Genomic DNA, 15,312 nt, shown 5'->3' with positions numbered 1-15,312 from the left:
CCAACACACAGTAATTTCCTATCGGCCTGGAAGTGAACAGGAGTGGGAAGTCAAGTCCCAAATGAAACCCTGTTCCCTATATAGTGCACTACTTTCAACGAGGACCCAGCCAGGAGTAGTGCACAACAAAGGAAATAAGGTGCCATTTGGGACACATAACAAGGTTTACTTTTTCAAGTGATGAAGCCAGGCTGAGAAGTGGGCAGGTGGTTTGAGAGGTGGGGACAGAAAGCAGTAACCAATGCTTTTAAAAACACAAGAAGACACACTCTGTAACAGTAAACTCCATCTATCCAGTGAAGGGCTTATGCGTTGATGATTATTAGGTTTGAGGATCACATAAGGTGAGAGGACAGAGTATATATGGAACCTAGTTAGATCTGTGAGCAAACAACCACTGTTTTTTTACACACTGACAATATCTCAGTCCTGGAATCACTCAATTATTTTGACCACTTAAAATTTGAGTGCCTTTCTCCCATGCGTAAAAATCTATTGTGAAATGTATACACTACGACTGTAGAGAACATGATTCATTCGCACTGCCTCTGGGACCAGTTTCCCGGACACTGGATAAGCCCAGAATAAGCCTGGACTAAGAAGCATGCTCAATGGAGAATATCCTTTGTAAGTACTTTTAAGTACAGGAATAGGCTTAACCTGTATTCTGGAAACTGGCCCCTGATCTTACTGGAAAGCAATATGACCGAGAGGAGAGAGAAATCAATAGCACATGACTCAGCAGTACTCTGGATCAATAAAACACTTAAACAACATCCTATTACCAACACCTATAATACAGGATGAGAACAACATCCTATTACCAACATCTATAATACAGGATGAGAACAACATCCTATTACCAACATCTATAATACAGGATGAGAACAACATCCTATTACCAACACCTATAATACAGGATGAGAACAACATCCTATTACCAACACCTATAATACAGGATGAGAACAACATCCTATTACCAACACCTATAATACAGGATGAGAACAACATCCTATTACCAACATCTATAATACAGGATGAGAACAACATCCTATTACCAACACCTATAATACAGGATGAGAACAACATCCTATTACCAACATCTATAATACAGGATGAGAACAACATCCTATTACCAACACCTATAATACAGGATGAGAACAACATCCTATTACCAACACCTATAATACAGGATGAGAACAACATCCTATTACCAACATCTATAATACAGGATGAGAACAACATCCTATTACCAACACCTATAATACAGGATGAGAACAACATCCTATTACCAACATCTATAATACAGGATGAGAACAACATCCTATTACCAAGATCTATAATACAGGATGAGAACAACATCCTATTACCAACACCTATAATACAGGATGAGAACAACATCCTATTACCAACACCTATAATACAGGATGAGAACAACATCCTATTACCAAGATCTATAATACAGGATGAGAACAACATCCTATTACCAACACCTATAATACAGGATGAGAACAACATCCTATTACCAAGATCTATAATACAGGATGAGAACAACATCCTATTACCAACACCTATAATACAGGATGAGAACAACATCCTATTACCAACACCTATAATACAGGATGAGAACAACATCCTATTACCAACACCTATAATACAGGATGAGAACAACATCCTATTACCAACACCTATAATACAGGATGAGAACAACATCCTATTACCAACATCTATAATACAGGATGAGAACAACATCCTATTACCAACACCTATAATACAGGATGAGAACAACATCCTATTACCAACACCTATAATACAGGATGAGAACAACATCCTATTACCAACACCTATAATACAGGATGAGAACAACATCCTATTACCAACACCTATAATACAGGATGAGAACAACATCCTATTACCAAGATCTATAATACAGGATGAGAACAACATCCTATTACCAAGATCTATAATACAGGATGAGAACAACATCCTATTACCAACATCTATAATACAGGATGAGAACAACATCCTATTACCAAGATCTATAATACAGGATGAGAACAACATCCTATTACCAAGATCTATAATACAGGATGAGAACAACATCCTATTACCAACACCTATAATACAGGATGAGAACAACATCCTATTACCAACACCTATAATACAGGATGAGAACAACATCCTATTACCAAGATCTATAATACAGGATGAGAACAACATCCTATTACCAACACCTATAATACAGGATGAGAACAACATCCTATTACCAACACCTATAATACAGGATGAGAACAACATCCTATTACCAACATCTATAATACAGGATGAGAACAACATCCTATTACCAACACCTATAATACAGGATGAGAACAACATCCTATTACCAACATCTATAATACAGGATGAGAACAACATCCTATTACCAACACCTATAATACAGGATGAGAACAACATCCTATTACCAACACCTATAATACAGGATGAGAACAACATCCTATTACCAACACCTATAATACAGGATGAGAACAACGTCCTATTACCAACACCTATAATACAGGATGAGAACAACATCCTATTACCAACATCTATAATACAGGATGAGAACAACATCCTATTACCAAGATCTATAATACAGGATGAGAACAACATCCTATTACCAACACCTATAATACAGGATGAGAACAACATCCTATTACCAAGATCTATAATACAGGATGAGAACAACATCCTATTACCAACACCTATAATACAGGATGAGAACAACATCCTATTACCAACATCTATAATACAGGATGAGAACAACATCCTATTACCAACATCTATAATACAGGATGAGAACAACATCCTATTACCAACACCTATAATACAGGAGAACACCACTCAGATCAGCTGTTTATGGTATGTTATGTCAAACCTGAAATAACTAAATATTAAAGAAAAACATTATTGTTAAAGTAAAATAAATACATTTTCAGAACTTGCTGCACATTTTCCCCAAATATGTAATTGCATGATGTTAATATCACTCACCTAGCTAGTGCATCTAATAGAGTAGCATTCCTAGAGTTACTACAGCACTGATCTACTACACAAAAACACATGGACAACCTCATGGAACAAGACTGTCGTCATCATCATCATCATCATCATCATCAAACACAGAGAGAGAGAGAGCTAGCAGACATGCTGCTGCTGAATGCACAACCACACAACAAGGTAGGTAGGGGTCGAAAGATGTAGGCTTACCTTCTACAGGGGGGGAGGATGGTCAAAAGAAAGGAAGAACAAAACATTTACAAATGTTTAACCAGACATACCAGGGGACAAATAATAAGAAGACTAGTAAAGAGGAAGTACATCATAGGGGAGAGCGGGGTACAGGGGAGAGCGGGGGACAGGGGAGAGCGGGGGACAGGGGAGAGCGGGGTGACGGGGGACAGAAATCCAGCAGTTGGAGACTGAGCATGCTAAGCAGGAAGAGTTTAAGGAGTTTTCACTGAACAGGTATCTAACAGAGAGAAAGGAGAGAGAGAGAGGAGGTAAATATAAACAGAGAGAGAGACAGAGAGAATGTAAATATAACAGAGAGAGAGAGAGAGACAGGAGGTAAATATAACAGAGAGAGAGAGAGAGACAGAGAGAGAGGAGGTAAATATAACAGAGACAGAGAGAGAGGAGGTAAATATAACAGAGAGACAGAGAGAGAGGAGGTAAATATAACAGAGAGACAGAGAGAGAGGAGGTAAATATAACAGAGAGACAGAGAGAGAGGAGGTAAATATAACAGAGAGACAGAGAGAGAGGAGGTAAATATAACAGAGAGACAGAGAGAGAGGAGGTAAATATAACAGAGAGACAGAGAGAGAGGAGGTAAATATAACAGAGAGACAGAGAGAGAGGAGGTAAATATAACAGAGAGACAGAGAGAGAGGAGGTAAATATAACAGAGAGACAGAGAGAGAGGAGGTAAATATAACAGAGAGACAGAGAGAGAGGAGGTAAATATAACAGAGAGACAGAGAGAGAGGAGGTAAATATAACAGAGAGACAGAGAGAGAGGAGGTAAATGAAACAGAGAGACAGAGAGAGAGGTAAATATAACAGAGAGACAGAGAGAGAGGAGGTAAATAAAACAGAGAGACAGAGAGAGAGGAGGTAAATATAACAGAAACAGAGAGACAGAGAGAGGAGGTAAATATAACAGAAACAGAGAGAGAGGAGGTAAATATAACAGAAACAGAGAGAGAGAGAGAGAGGAGGTAAATATAACAGAAACAGAGAGAGAGAGAGAGGAGGTAAATATAACAGAAACAGAGAGAGACAGAGAGGAGGTAAATATAACAGAGAGAGACAGAGAGGATGTAAATATAACAGAAACAGAGAGACAGAGAGAGGAGGTAAATATAACAGAAACAGAGAGAGAGAGAGGAGGTAAATATAACAGAAACAGAGAGACAGAGAGGAGGTAAATATAACAGAAACAGAGAGAGACAGAGAGGAGGTAAATATAACAGAGACAGAGAGACAGAGAGAGGAGGTAAATATAACAGAAACAGAGAGACAGAGAGGAGGTAAATATAACAGAAACAGAGAGAGACAGAGAGGAGGTAAATATAACAGAGAGAGACAGAGAGGAGGTAAATATAACAGAAACAGAGAGACAGAGAGGATGTAAATATAACAGAAACAGAGAGACAGAGAGAGGAGGTAAATATAACAGAAACAGAGAGACAGAGAGAGGAGGTAAATATAACAGAAACAGAGAGACAGAGGAGGTAAATATAACAGAAACAGAGAGACAGAGAGGAGGTAAATATAACAGAAACAGAGAGACAGAGAGGAGGTAAATATAACAGAAACAGAGAGAGAGAGAGAGAGGAGGTAAATATAACAGAGAGAGAGACAGAGAGAGAGGAGGTAAATATAACAGAAACAGAGAGAGAGAGGATATCAATATAACAGAAACAGAGAGAGAGAGGATGTAAATATAACAGAAACAGAGAGACAGAGAGAGGAGGTAAATATAACAGAAACAGAGAGAGAGAGAGGATGTAAATATAACAGAGAGAGAGAGAGAGAGAGGAGGTAAATATAACAGAAACAGAGAGACAGAAAGAGAGGAGGTAAATATAACAGAAACAGAGAGACAGAGAGAGGAGGTAAATAACAGAAACAGAGAGACAGAGAGAGAGAGGAGGTAAATATAACAGAAACAGAGAGAGAGGATGTAAATATAACAGAAACAGAGAGACAGAGAGAGGAGGTAAATATAACAGAAACAGAGAGACAGAGAGAGAGGAGGTAAATATAACAGAGAGAGAGACAGAGAGAGAGGAGGTAAATATAACAGAAACAGAGAGAGGAGGTAAATATAACAGAAACAGAGAGACAGAGAGAGGAGGTAAATATAACAGAAACAGAGAGAGAGGAGGTAAATATAACAGAAACAGAGAGACAGAGAGAGGAGGTAAATATAACAGAAACAGAGAGACAGAGAGAGGATGTAAATATAACAGAGACAGAGAGACAGAGAGAGGAGGTAAATATAACAGAAACAGAGAGAGGAGGTAAATATAACAGAAACAGAGAGAGGAGGTAAATATAACAGAAACAGAGAGAGAGGAGGTAAATATAAAAGAAACAGAGAGAGAGAGAGAGAGAGAGAGGAGGTAAATATAACAGAAACAGAGAGAGGAGGTAAATATAACAGAAACAGAGAGAGAGGAGGTAAATATAAAAGAAACAGAGAGAGAGAGAGAGAGAGAGAGGAGGTAAATATAACAGAAACAGAGAGACAGAGAGAGAGGAGGTAAATATAACAGAAACAGAGAGAGAGAGAGGAGGTAAATATAACAGAAACAGAGAGAGGATGTAAATATAACAGAAACAGAGAGACAGAGAGAGGAGGTAAATATAACAGAGACAGAGAGACAGAGAGAGGAGGTAAATATAACAGAGACAGAGAGAGAGGATGTAAATGTAACAGAAACAGAGAGACAGAGAGAGAGGATGTAAATATAACAGAAACAGAGAGACAGAGAGAGAGGATGTAAATATAACAGAAACAGAGAGAGAGAGAGAGAGAGGAGGTAAATATAACAGAAACAGAGAGACAGAGAGAGAGGAGGTAAATATAACAGAAACAGAGAGAGAGGAGGTAAATATAACAGAAACAGAGAGAGAGGAGGTAAATATAACAGAAACAGAGAGAGAGGAGGTAAATATAACAGAAACAGAGAGAGGAGGTAAATATAACAGAAACAGAGAGACAGAGAGAGGAGGTAAATATAACAGAAACAGAGAGAGAGGAGGTAAATATAACAGAAACAGAGAGACAGAGAGAGAGGAGGTAAATATAACAGAAACAGAGAGAGGAGGTAAATATAACAGAAACAGAGAGACAGAGAGAGAGGAGGTAAATATAACAGAAACAGAGAGACAGAGAGAGAGGATGTAAATATAACAGAAACAGAGAGAGAGGAGGTAAATATAACAGAAACAGAGAGACAGAGAGGAGGTAAATATAACAGAAACAGAGAGAGAGAGAGAGAGAGGAGGTAAATATAACAGAAACAGAGAGACAGAGAGAGGAGGTAAATATAACAGAAACAGAGAGACAGAGAGAGAGGATGTAAATATAACAGAAACAGAGAGACAGAGAGAGAGGATGTAAATATAACAGAAACAGAGAGACAGAGAGAGAGGTAAATATAACAGAAACAGAGAGACAGAGAGAGAGGAGGTAAATATAACAGAGAGAGAGACAGAGAGAGGAGGTAAATATAACAGAAACAGAGAGACAGAGAGGAGGTAAATATAACAGAAACAGAGAGACAGAGAGGAGGTAAATATAACAGAAACAGAGAGACAGAGAGAGGAGGTAAATATAACAGAAACAGAGAGACAGAGAGAGGAGGTAAATATAACAGAAACAGAGAGAGAGAGGAGGTAAATATAACAGAAACAGAGAGAGAGAGAGGAGGTAAATATAACAGAAACAGAGAGACAGAGAGAGAGGAGGTAAATATAACAGAAACAGAGAGAGAGAGGATGTAAATATAACAGAAACAGAGAGAGAGAGGATGTCAATATAACAGAAACAGAGAGAGAGAGGATGTCAATATAACAGAAACAGAGAGAGAGAGGATGTAAATATAACAGAAACAGAGAGAGAGAGAGAGGAGGTAAATATAACAGAGAGACAGAGAGAGAGAGAGGAGGTAAATATAACAGAGAGACAGAGAGAGGATGTAAATATAACAGAAACAGAGAGACAGAGAGAGAGGATGTAAATATAACAGAAACAGAGAGACAGAGAGAGAGGAGGTAAATATAACAGAAACAGAGAGACAGAGAGAGAGGAGGTAAATATAACAGAAACAGAGAGACAGAGAGAGGAGGTAAATATAACAGAAACAGAGAGACAGAGAGAGGAGGTAAATATAACAGAAACAGAGAGACAGAGAGAGGAGGTAAATATAACAGAGACAGAGAGAGAGGATGTAAATGTAACAGAAACAGAGAGACAGAGAGAGAGGATGTAAATATAACAGAAACAGAGAGACAGAGAGAGAGGATGTAAATATAACAGAAACAGAGAGAGAGAGAGAGAGAGGAGGTAAATATAACAGAAACAGAGAGACAGAGAGAGAGGAGGTAAATATAACAGAAACAGAGAGACAGAGAGAGAGGAGGTAAATATAACAGAAACAGAGAGAGAGGAGGTAAATATAACAGAAACAGAGAGAGGAGGTAAATATAACAGAAACAGAGAGAGGAGGTAAATATAACAGAAACAGAGAGACAGAGAGAGGAGGTAAATATAACAGAAACAGAGAGACAGAGAGAGGAGGTAAATATAACAGAAACAGAGAGACAGAGAGAGGAGGTAAATATAACAGAAACAGAGAGAGGAGGTAAATATAACAGAAACAGAGAGACAGAGAGAGAGGAGGTAAATATAACAGAAACAGAGAGAGAGGAGGTAAATATAACAGAAACAGAGAGACAGAGAGAGAGGAGGTAAATATAACAGAAACAGAGAGACAGAGAGAGAGGATGTAAATATAACAGAAACAGAGAGAGAGGAGGTAAATATAACAGAAACAGAGAGACAGAGAGAGGAGGTAAATATAACAGAAACAGAGAGAGAGAGAGAGAGGAGGTAAATATAACAGAAACAGAGAGAGAGAGAGAGAGGAGGTAAATATAACAGAAACAGAGAGACAGAGAGAGGAGGTAAATATAACAGAAACAGAGAGACAGAGAGAGAGGATGTAAATATAACAGAAACAGAGAGACAGAGAGAGAGGATGTAAATATAACAGAAACAGAGAGACAGAGAGAGGAGGTAAATATAACAGAAACAGAGAGACAGAGAGAGGAGGTAAATATAACAGAAACAGAGAGACAGAGAGAGGAGGTAAATATAACAGAAACAGAGAGAGAGAGGAGGTAAATATAACAGAAACAGAGAGAGAGAGAGGAGGTAAATATAACAGAAACAGAGAGAGAGAGAGGAGGTAAATATAACAGAAACAGAGAGACAGAGAGAGAGGAGGTAAATATAACAGAAACAGAGAGAGAGAGGAGGTAAATATAACAGAAACAGAGAGAGAGAGGATGTCAATATAACAGAAACAGAGAGAGAGAGGATGTCAATATAACAGAAACAGAGAGAGAGAGGATGTAAATATAACAGAAACAGAGAGAGAGAGAGAGGAGGTAAATATAACAGAGAGACAGAGAGAGAGAGAGGAGGTAAATATACAGAAACAGAGAGACAGAGAGAGGATGTAAATATAACAGAAACAGAGAGACAGAGAGAGAGGATGTAAATATAACAGAAACAGAGAGACAGAGAGAGGAGGTAAATATAACAGAAACAGAGAGACAGAGAGAGAGGAGGTAAATATAACAGAAACAGAGAGACAGAGAGAGAGGAGGTAAATATAACAGAAACAGAGAGACAGAGAGAGAGGAGGTAAATATAACAGAGACAGAGAGACAGAGAGAGGAGGTAAATATAACAGAGACAGAGAGAGAGGATGTAAATGTAACAGAAACAGAGAGACAGAGAGAGAGGATGTAAATATAACAGAAACAGAGAGACAGAGAGAGAGGATGTAAATATAACAGAAACAGAGAGAGAGAGAGAGAGAGGAGGTAAATATAACAGAAACAGAGAGACAGAGAGAGAGGAGGTAAATATAACAGAAACAGAGAGACAGAGAGAGGAGGTAAATATAACAGAAACAGAGAGACAGAGAGAGAGGAGGTAAATATAACAGAAACAGAGAGAGAGGAGGTAAATATAACAGAAACAGAGAGAGGAGGTAAATATAACAGAAACAGAGAGACAGAGAGAGGAGGTAAATATAACAGAAACAGAGAGACAGAGAGAGGAGGTAAATATAACAGAAACAGAGAGACAGAGAGAGGAGGTAAATATAACAGAAACAGAGAGACAGAGAGAGGAGGTAAATATAACAGAAACAGAGAGAGGAGGTAAATATAACAGAAACAGAGAGACAGAGAGAGAGGAGGTAAATATAACAGAAACAGAGAGAGAGGAGGTAAATATAACAGAAACAGAGAGACAGAGAGAGAGGAGGTAAATATAACAGAAACAGAGAGACAGAGAGAGAGGAGGTAAATATAACAGAAACAGAGAGAGAGGAGGTAAATATAACAGAAACAGAGAGACAGAGAGGAGGTAAATATAACAGAAACAGAGAGAGAGAGAGAGAGAGGAGGTAAATATAACAGAAACAGAGAGAGAGAGAGAGAGGAGGTAAATATAACAGAAACAGAGAGACAGAGAGAGGAGGTAAATATAACAGAAACAGAGAGACAGAGAGAGAGGATGTAAATATAACAGAAACAGAGAGACAGAGAGAGAGGAGGTAAATATAACAGAAACAGAGAGACAGAGAGAGAGGTAAATATAACAGAAACAGAGAGACAGAGAGAGAGGAGGTAAATATAACAGAAACAGAGAGACAGAGAGGAGGTAAATATAACAGAAACAGAGAGACAGAGAGAGGAGGTAAATATAACAGAAACAGAGAGACAGAGAGAGGAGGTAAATATAACAGAAACAGAGAGAGAGAGAGGAGGTAAATATAACAGAAACAGAGAGACAGAGAGAGAGGAGGTAAATATAACAGAAACAGAGAGAGAGAGGATGTCAATATAACAGAAACAGAGAGAGAGAGGATGTCAATATAACAGAAACAGAGAGAGAGAGGATGTAAATATAACAGAAACAGAGAGAGAGAGAGAGGAGGTAAATATAACAGAGACAGAGAGAGGAGGTAAATATAACAGAAACAGAGAGAGGATGTAAATATAACAGAAACAGAGAGACAGAGAGAGAGGATGTAAATATAACAGAAACAGAGAGACAGAGAGAGGAGGTAAATATAACAGAAACAGAGAGACAGAGAGAGAGGAGGTAAATATAACAGAAACAGAGAGACAGAGAGAGAGGAGGTAAATATAACAGAAACAGAGAGACAGAGAGAGAGGAGGTAAATATAACAGAAACAGAGAGAGAGAGGAGGTAAATATAACAGAAACAGAGAGACAGAGAGAGAGGAGATAATATAACAGAAACAGAGAGACAGAGAGAGAGGATGTAAATATAACAGAAACAGAGAGAGAGGAGGTAAATATAACAGAAACAGAGAGACAGAGAGAAGATGTAAATATAACAGAAACAGAGAGACAGAGAGAGGAGGTAAATATAACAGAGAGACAGAGAGAGGAGGTAAATATAACAGAGAGACAGAGAGAGGAGGTAAATATAACAGAAACAGAGAGACAGAGAGGAGGTAAATATAACAGAAACAGAGAGAGAGAGAGAGAGAGGAGGTAAATATAACAGAAACAGAGAGAGAGAGAGAGAGAGGAGGTAAATATAACAGAAACAGAGAGAGAGAGAGAGAGAGAGGAGGTAAATATAACAGAAACAGAGAGACAGAGAGAGGATGTAAATATAACAGAGACAGAGAGACAGAGAGAGGAGGTAAATATAACAGAAACAGAGAGACAGAGAGAGAGGAGGTAAATATAACAGAGAGAGAGACAGAGAGAGAGGAGGTAAATATAACAGAAACAGAGAGACAGAGAGAGGAGGTAAATATAACAGAAACAGAGAGACAGAGAGAGGATGTAAATATAACAGAAACAGAGAGACAGAGAGAGGAGGTAAATATAACAGAAACAGAGAGACAGAGAGAGGAGGTAAATATAACAGAGAGAGAGACAGAGAGAGAGAGAGACCCTACCAGCTTAAAAGGAAATGAGGACACCGTGTCTGTGGGTTAATGTTCAAATAACCATTTCAGACAATGTGCCAGCTCAACATGGGATCTTCCAAAAGAAACTGGAGTCGTTTCACTAATACTGAAAAGTAAACTGCCATCGCACTAAAACCTGTCCAGGCTGTTGTGCGCTCTTCTCCCGCAGCATTCTGGGAGTGTTTATGTGTATGTGAGCGCACGGTGTACAGTGCATGTGGGTGTTGAGCAGACCAAGCCATGGGCTGTGACTCGCAATACAGATCCAGAACCCCCCAAAAACAGCTTTCTTTAGCTGTAGAAGTACTGGCCTAATGAGGAGTGATTGGTCAAAACATTTACCCTCTTCCTTGTCTGAGACGAGCAGCTCTCGAGGCCGAGGTGTGTGCGAGAGAGCGAGAGCGATTGAGAGAGAGAGAGAGAGAGAGAGAGAGAAGCAAAGACGAGCTGCCTCAGGTACAGATCCAATATCAGCATCTTCCCTCCAATCCTAACATTAACCGTTAATGTTGCAAAACTGACCCAATATCAGCATCTTCCCTCCAATCCTAACATTAACCGTTAATGTTGCAAAACTGACCCAATATCAGCATCTTCCCTCCAATCCTAACATTAACCGTTAATGTTGCAAAACTGACCCAAGCTCAGCATCTAGGGGAAACCTCTCCCTATACCGGCCAAAGACAACCCTGGGGGGTGTGGTTCTAGCTAGCTCCGTACCTTATTGGCCCAGGCGTCTTCGTCCCAGGAAGTGAGCTGCAGCACCCTGATGATCTCGTTGATCTCAGCGCTCATCTTCTCAAAGGTAAAGTTCCTGTTCTTCAGAGACTCTTCTACTCCCTGGCTGCCGGACGTCTTGGTAGTCACAAAGATCTTGATACCTGTAGTAAGAACACAACAAAAGTGATCACCAGTAAAAGGGATTTGTTGTTACAGACTTGTTAGATGTATAGATAACTGTGAAGATCCAGTATTATTCTGTTAGAGAAACGGTCCTGTGTCAGAATCTAACTAGTGGTAAAGATGCTGGCTCTGGACTATATTCCCCACTGACAACGGGGGGGGGGGGTTCTAGCCCCCATCTCAACCTTTCCTGTCCATCTACCCCTCTACATTTCCTCTGTACTGTCATAAATAATACGAATGATCTTTAGAGAGAAGAGAGAACAGAAGAGCTAGAGGAGAAGGAAGTAGTCACCTGAGATGAGGACAGGCAGCAACTCTTTGACCGTGTTCATAGACTTCACTAGCATCACACGGTGTTCTTGGTGGGTGAGCTCCTGCTGTCTCTCGTCAATCATCTTGGCCATCTTCGTCATCCCTGGACAGGAACAACCGCACACCAGTTTACATGAGACGTTTCTCTCAAGTCATTTCCACTTCCTGACAACAGGCCATCCATGCAGAGAACATGAAATATTTCCTCAATTCATGACGTCAACACAGCATTTTGCACTGGGGCTACCAATAGAAACATTTATGCATTCAATGTAATCACTTCGGATAAAAGTGTCAGCTAAACGTCAAATATTATTGGTTATTTAAGCAATAAGGCACGAGGGTGTGTAGTATATGGACAATATACCACGGCTAAGGGCTGTTCTTATGCACGACGCGACGCATCGCGGAGTGCCTGGATACAGCCCTTAGCCGTGGTATATTGGCCATATACCACAAACCCTCGAGGTGCCTTATTGCTATTATAAACTGGTTACCAACGTAATTAGAGCAGTAATACAAAATGTTTTGTCATACCCATGGTATACGGTCTGATATACCACGGCTGTCAGCCAATCAGCATTCAGGGCTGGAACCACACAGTTTATATGCATTGTATTATTCTAGTCATCTCAGTAGCCAAGGTAACCGTGTGGTTATGACTGTGATATGTAGTTGTCTCACCCGTCTACCTTATGATGAATGCACTAATGGAAGTGACTCTAGATAAGAGCGTCTGCTAAATGACTATGGTGTTAAATGAAGTTTAAAGAGTCTGACCAGGTCCCAGGTTCTTGGTGTACGTGATCAGATCCTCCATCGATTCCACCACCTCTGCCACGGTCAGGTACTCCAGGATACCTTTGCACACTCGGATGATTTTACGAACCTGCAATTGATCAAAAGAAAACGAAATGGGATCAGTAATCTATACTGCGCTAGCTTCTTACTGGAAACTAGATTTGGAAATCTGATTTGAAGTCATATCTGTATCTTTTAGTGTTTTGTAGATACCTTTTGCCTCAATCTATACCGAACAAAAATATAAAAATGCAACATGTACCGATTTCAATGATTTTACTGAGTTACAGTTCATAAGGGAATCAGTCAGTTGAAATAAATTCATTATACCCTAATCCATGCTACATGTATTGTTCAGTCTAAAACCATTTTCAGTTTGAGGTCTGAATTACTGCTGAAAGTGATTATTTTGTAGTGATTATGCTAATGTATTATTACATAACCACCATAAGGAAATAACAAGCCTTCCCTTGTAAAAAGAGGTCATGGGAGCTCAACTGGAGGAGATAAATAGAAGGTTGAATAAGCCCCACTATCGGTACAGTAGCTTGTCTAGTTAATGAGGCCTGATAATAATGCTGTGCCACTGACATTCGTGCTCTGTTAGCTCCTGACCAGCTGCATGTGTGTTGTTACTGTGCTTCTCTCCTGTCCCAATCCCAGTGCTGCTGTATAAACTATTTCCCTGGTTGTATCCAGATTTGCACCCTATTCCCTATACACAGTGGACTAAATAGGGAAAAAGTCACCATTTGGGACGAAGCCCCTGGCCGCCTGTCTCTAAACCGTGTACCGTTTTACTGTCCCTGAGCCCGGCCGCCCGTCTCTAAACCGTGTACCGTTTCACTGTCCCTGAGCCCGGCCGCCCGTCTCTAAACCGTGTACCGTTTTACTGTCCCTGAGCCCGGCCGCCCGTCTCTAAACCGTGTACCGTTTTACTGTCCCTGAGCCCGGCCGCCCGTCTCTAAACCGTGTACCGTTTTACTGTCCCTGAGCCCGGCCGCCCGTCTCTAAACCGTGTACCGTTTTACTGTCCCTGAGCCCGGCCGCCCGTCTCTAAACCGTGTACCGTTTACTGTCCCTGAGCCCGGCCGCCCGTCTCTAAACCGTGTACCGTTTACTGTCCCTGAGCCCGGCCGCCCGTCTCTAAACCGTGTACCGTTTTACTGTCCCTGAGCCCGGCCGCCCGTCTCTAAACCGTGTACCGTTTTACTGTCCCTGAGCCCGGCCGCCCGTCTCTAAACCGTGTACTGTTTTAGTGTCCCTGAGCCCAGGGTGATGTATGGAGGCTGATTGATGGGGGTAATGGTACGGCTGCCTGGTTTAAGGAACTACCTCTAGCCTGCTGAGATGTGCTGTGTTGTAAGACACATTTGTTTTGAGGGAGGAGGGTTATGCCTGTGTGTAATTAATGTCGTTTACAAGACGTTCAGTTTGAGGGTGAGATGAAACTCCTTCCAGAACATATGGTGTTGTGCTCTACTGTACTCTCCAGTACTCCACGGTACCTCAGCCTCGTCAAAGGTGAGCAGAAGGTCAGAGGTGCCAGAGAGGATTCCACGGGAGCCGTCGATGAGGTAATCTCGAGCAGGGACGGAGTAAGGGTCTGCTTTCAACATGGACGCAGCCTGCACTAGCTTGGTGCATGCAGTCTCCACCCTGAGAGAGGGAAAGAGGAACAATGGAAAACAATAACGTTACATAGCTCATTAAGGCTGTATTACAACCGGCAGTGACTGGGAGCTCCCATACGGCGGAGCACAATTGGCCCAGTGTCCAGGGTTTGGCCGGTGTAGGCCGTCATTGTAAATAAGAATTTGTTCTTAACTGACTTGCCTAGTTAAATAAAGGTTAAATAAAAATGTCAAAATAAAAAAGGCGTTAGCTAACTGATGCTAATGATCAGCAACAGGTCTCTAAGACCCAGTTGGGCATCAAGCCTGGTTTCAGCTCATTTCCTGTTGTTGAACATGATCATGGATATAAGTGT

At 40.5% G+C, this 15,312-nt stretch overlaps 1 protein-coding gene across 2 annotated transcripts in view; it reads right to left on the bottom strand.

Moving 5' to 3' along the window:
* LOC106589883 (vinculin) overlaps window positions 1-15,312 on the bottom strand; it is a 63,698-nt gene that overhangs the window by 20,665 nt on the left and 27,721 nt on the right. For both annotated transcript variants that reach the window (XM_014180294.2, XM_014180295.2), the window contains exons 3-6: window positions 14,831-14,981; window positions 13,302-13,410; window positions 12,502-12,624; window positions 12,024-12,184 (exon numbers count right to left, since the gene is read on the bottom strand). In XM_014180294.2, coding sequence (XP_014035769.1) covers window positions 12,024-12,184; window positions 12,502-12,624; window positions 13,302-13,410; window positions 14,831-14,981 — 544 coding nt within the window. The remainder of the gene's footprint in view (window positions 1-12,023; window positions 12,185-12,501; window positions 12,625-13,301; window positions 13,411-14,830; window positions 14,982-15,312) is intronic.

This window comes from Salmo salar, chromosome ssa28, assembly GCF_905237065.1.
Source record: "Salmo salar chromosome ssa28, Ssal_v3.1, whole genome shotgun sequence".
Taxonomy (NCBI): Eukaryota; Metazoa; Chordata; class Actinopteri; order Salmoniformes; family Salmonidae; genus Salmo; species Salmo salar.
Note: the sequence above shows the minus strand (reverse complement) of the source record. Positions and strands in the feature narration are given on the sequence as shown.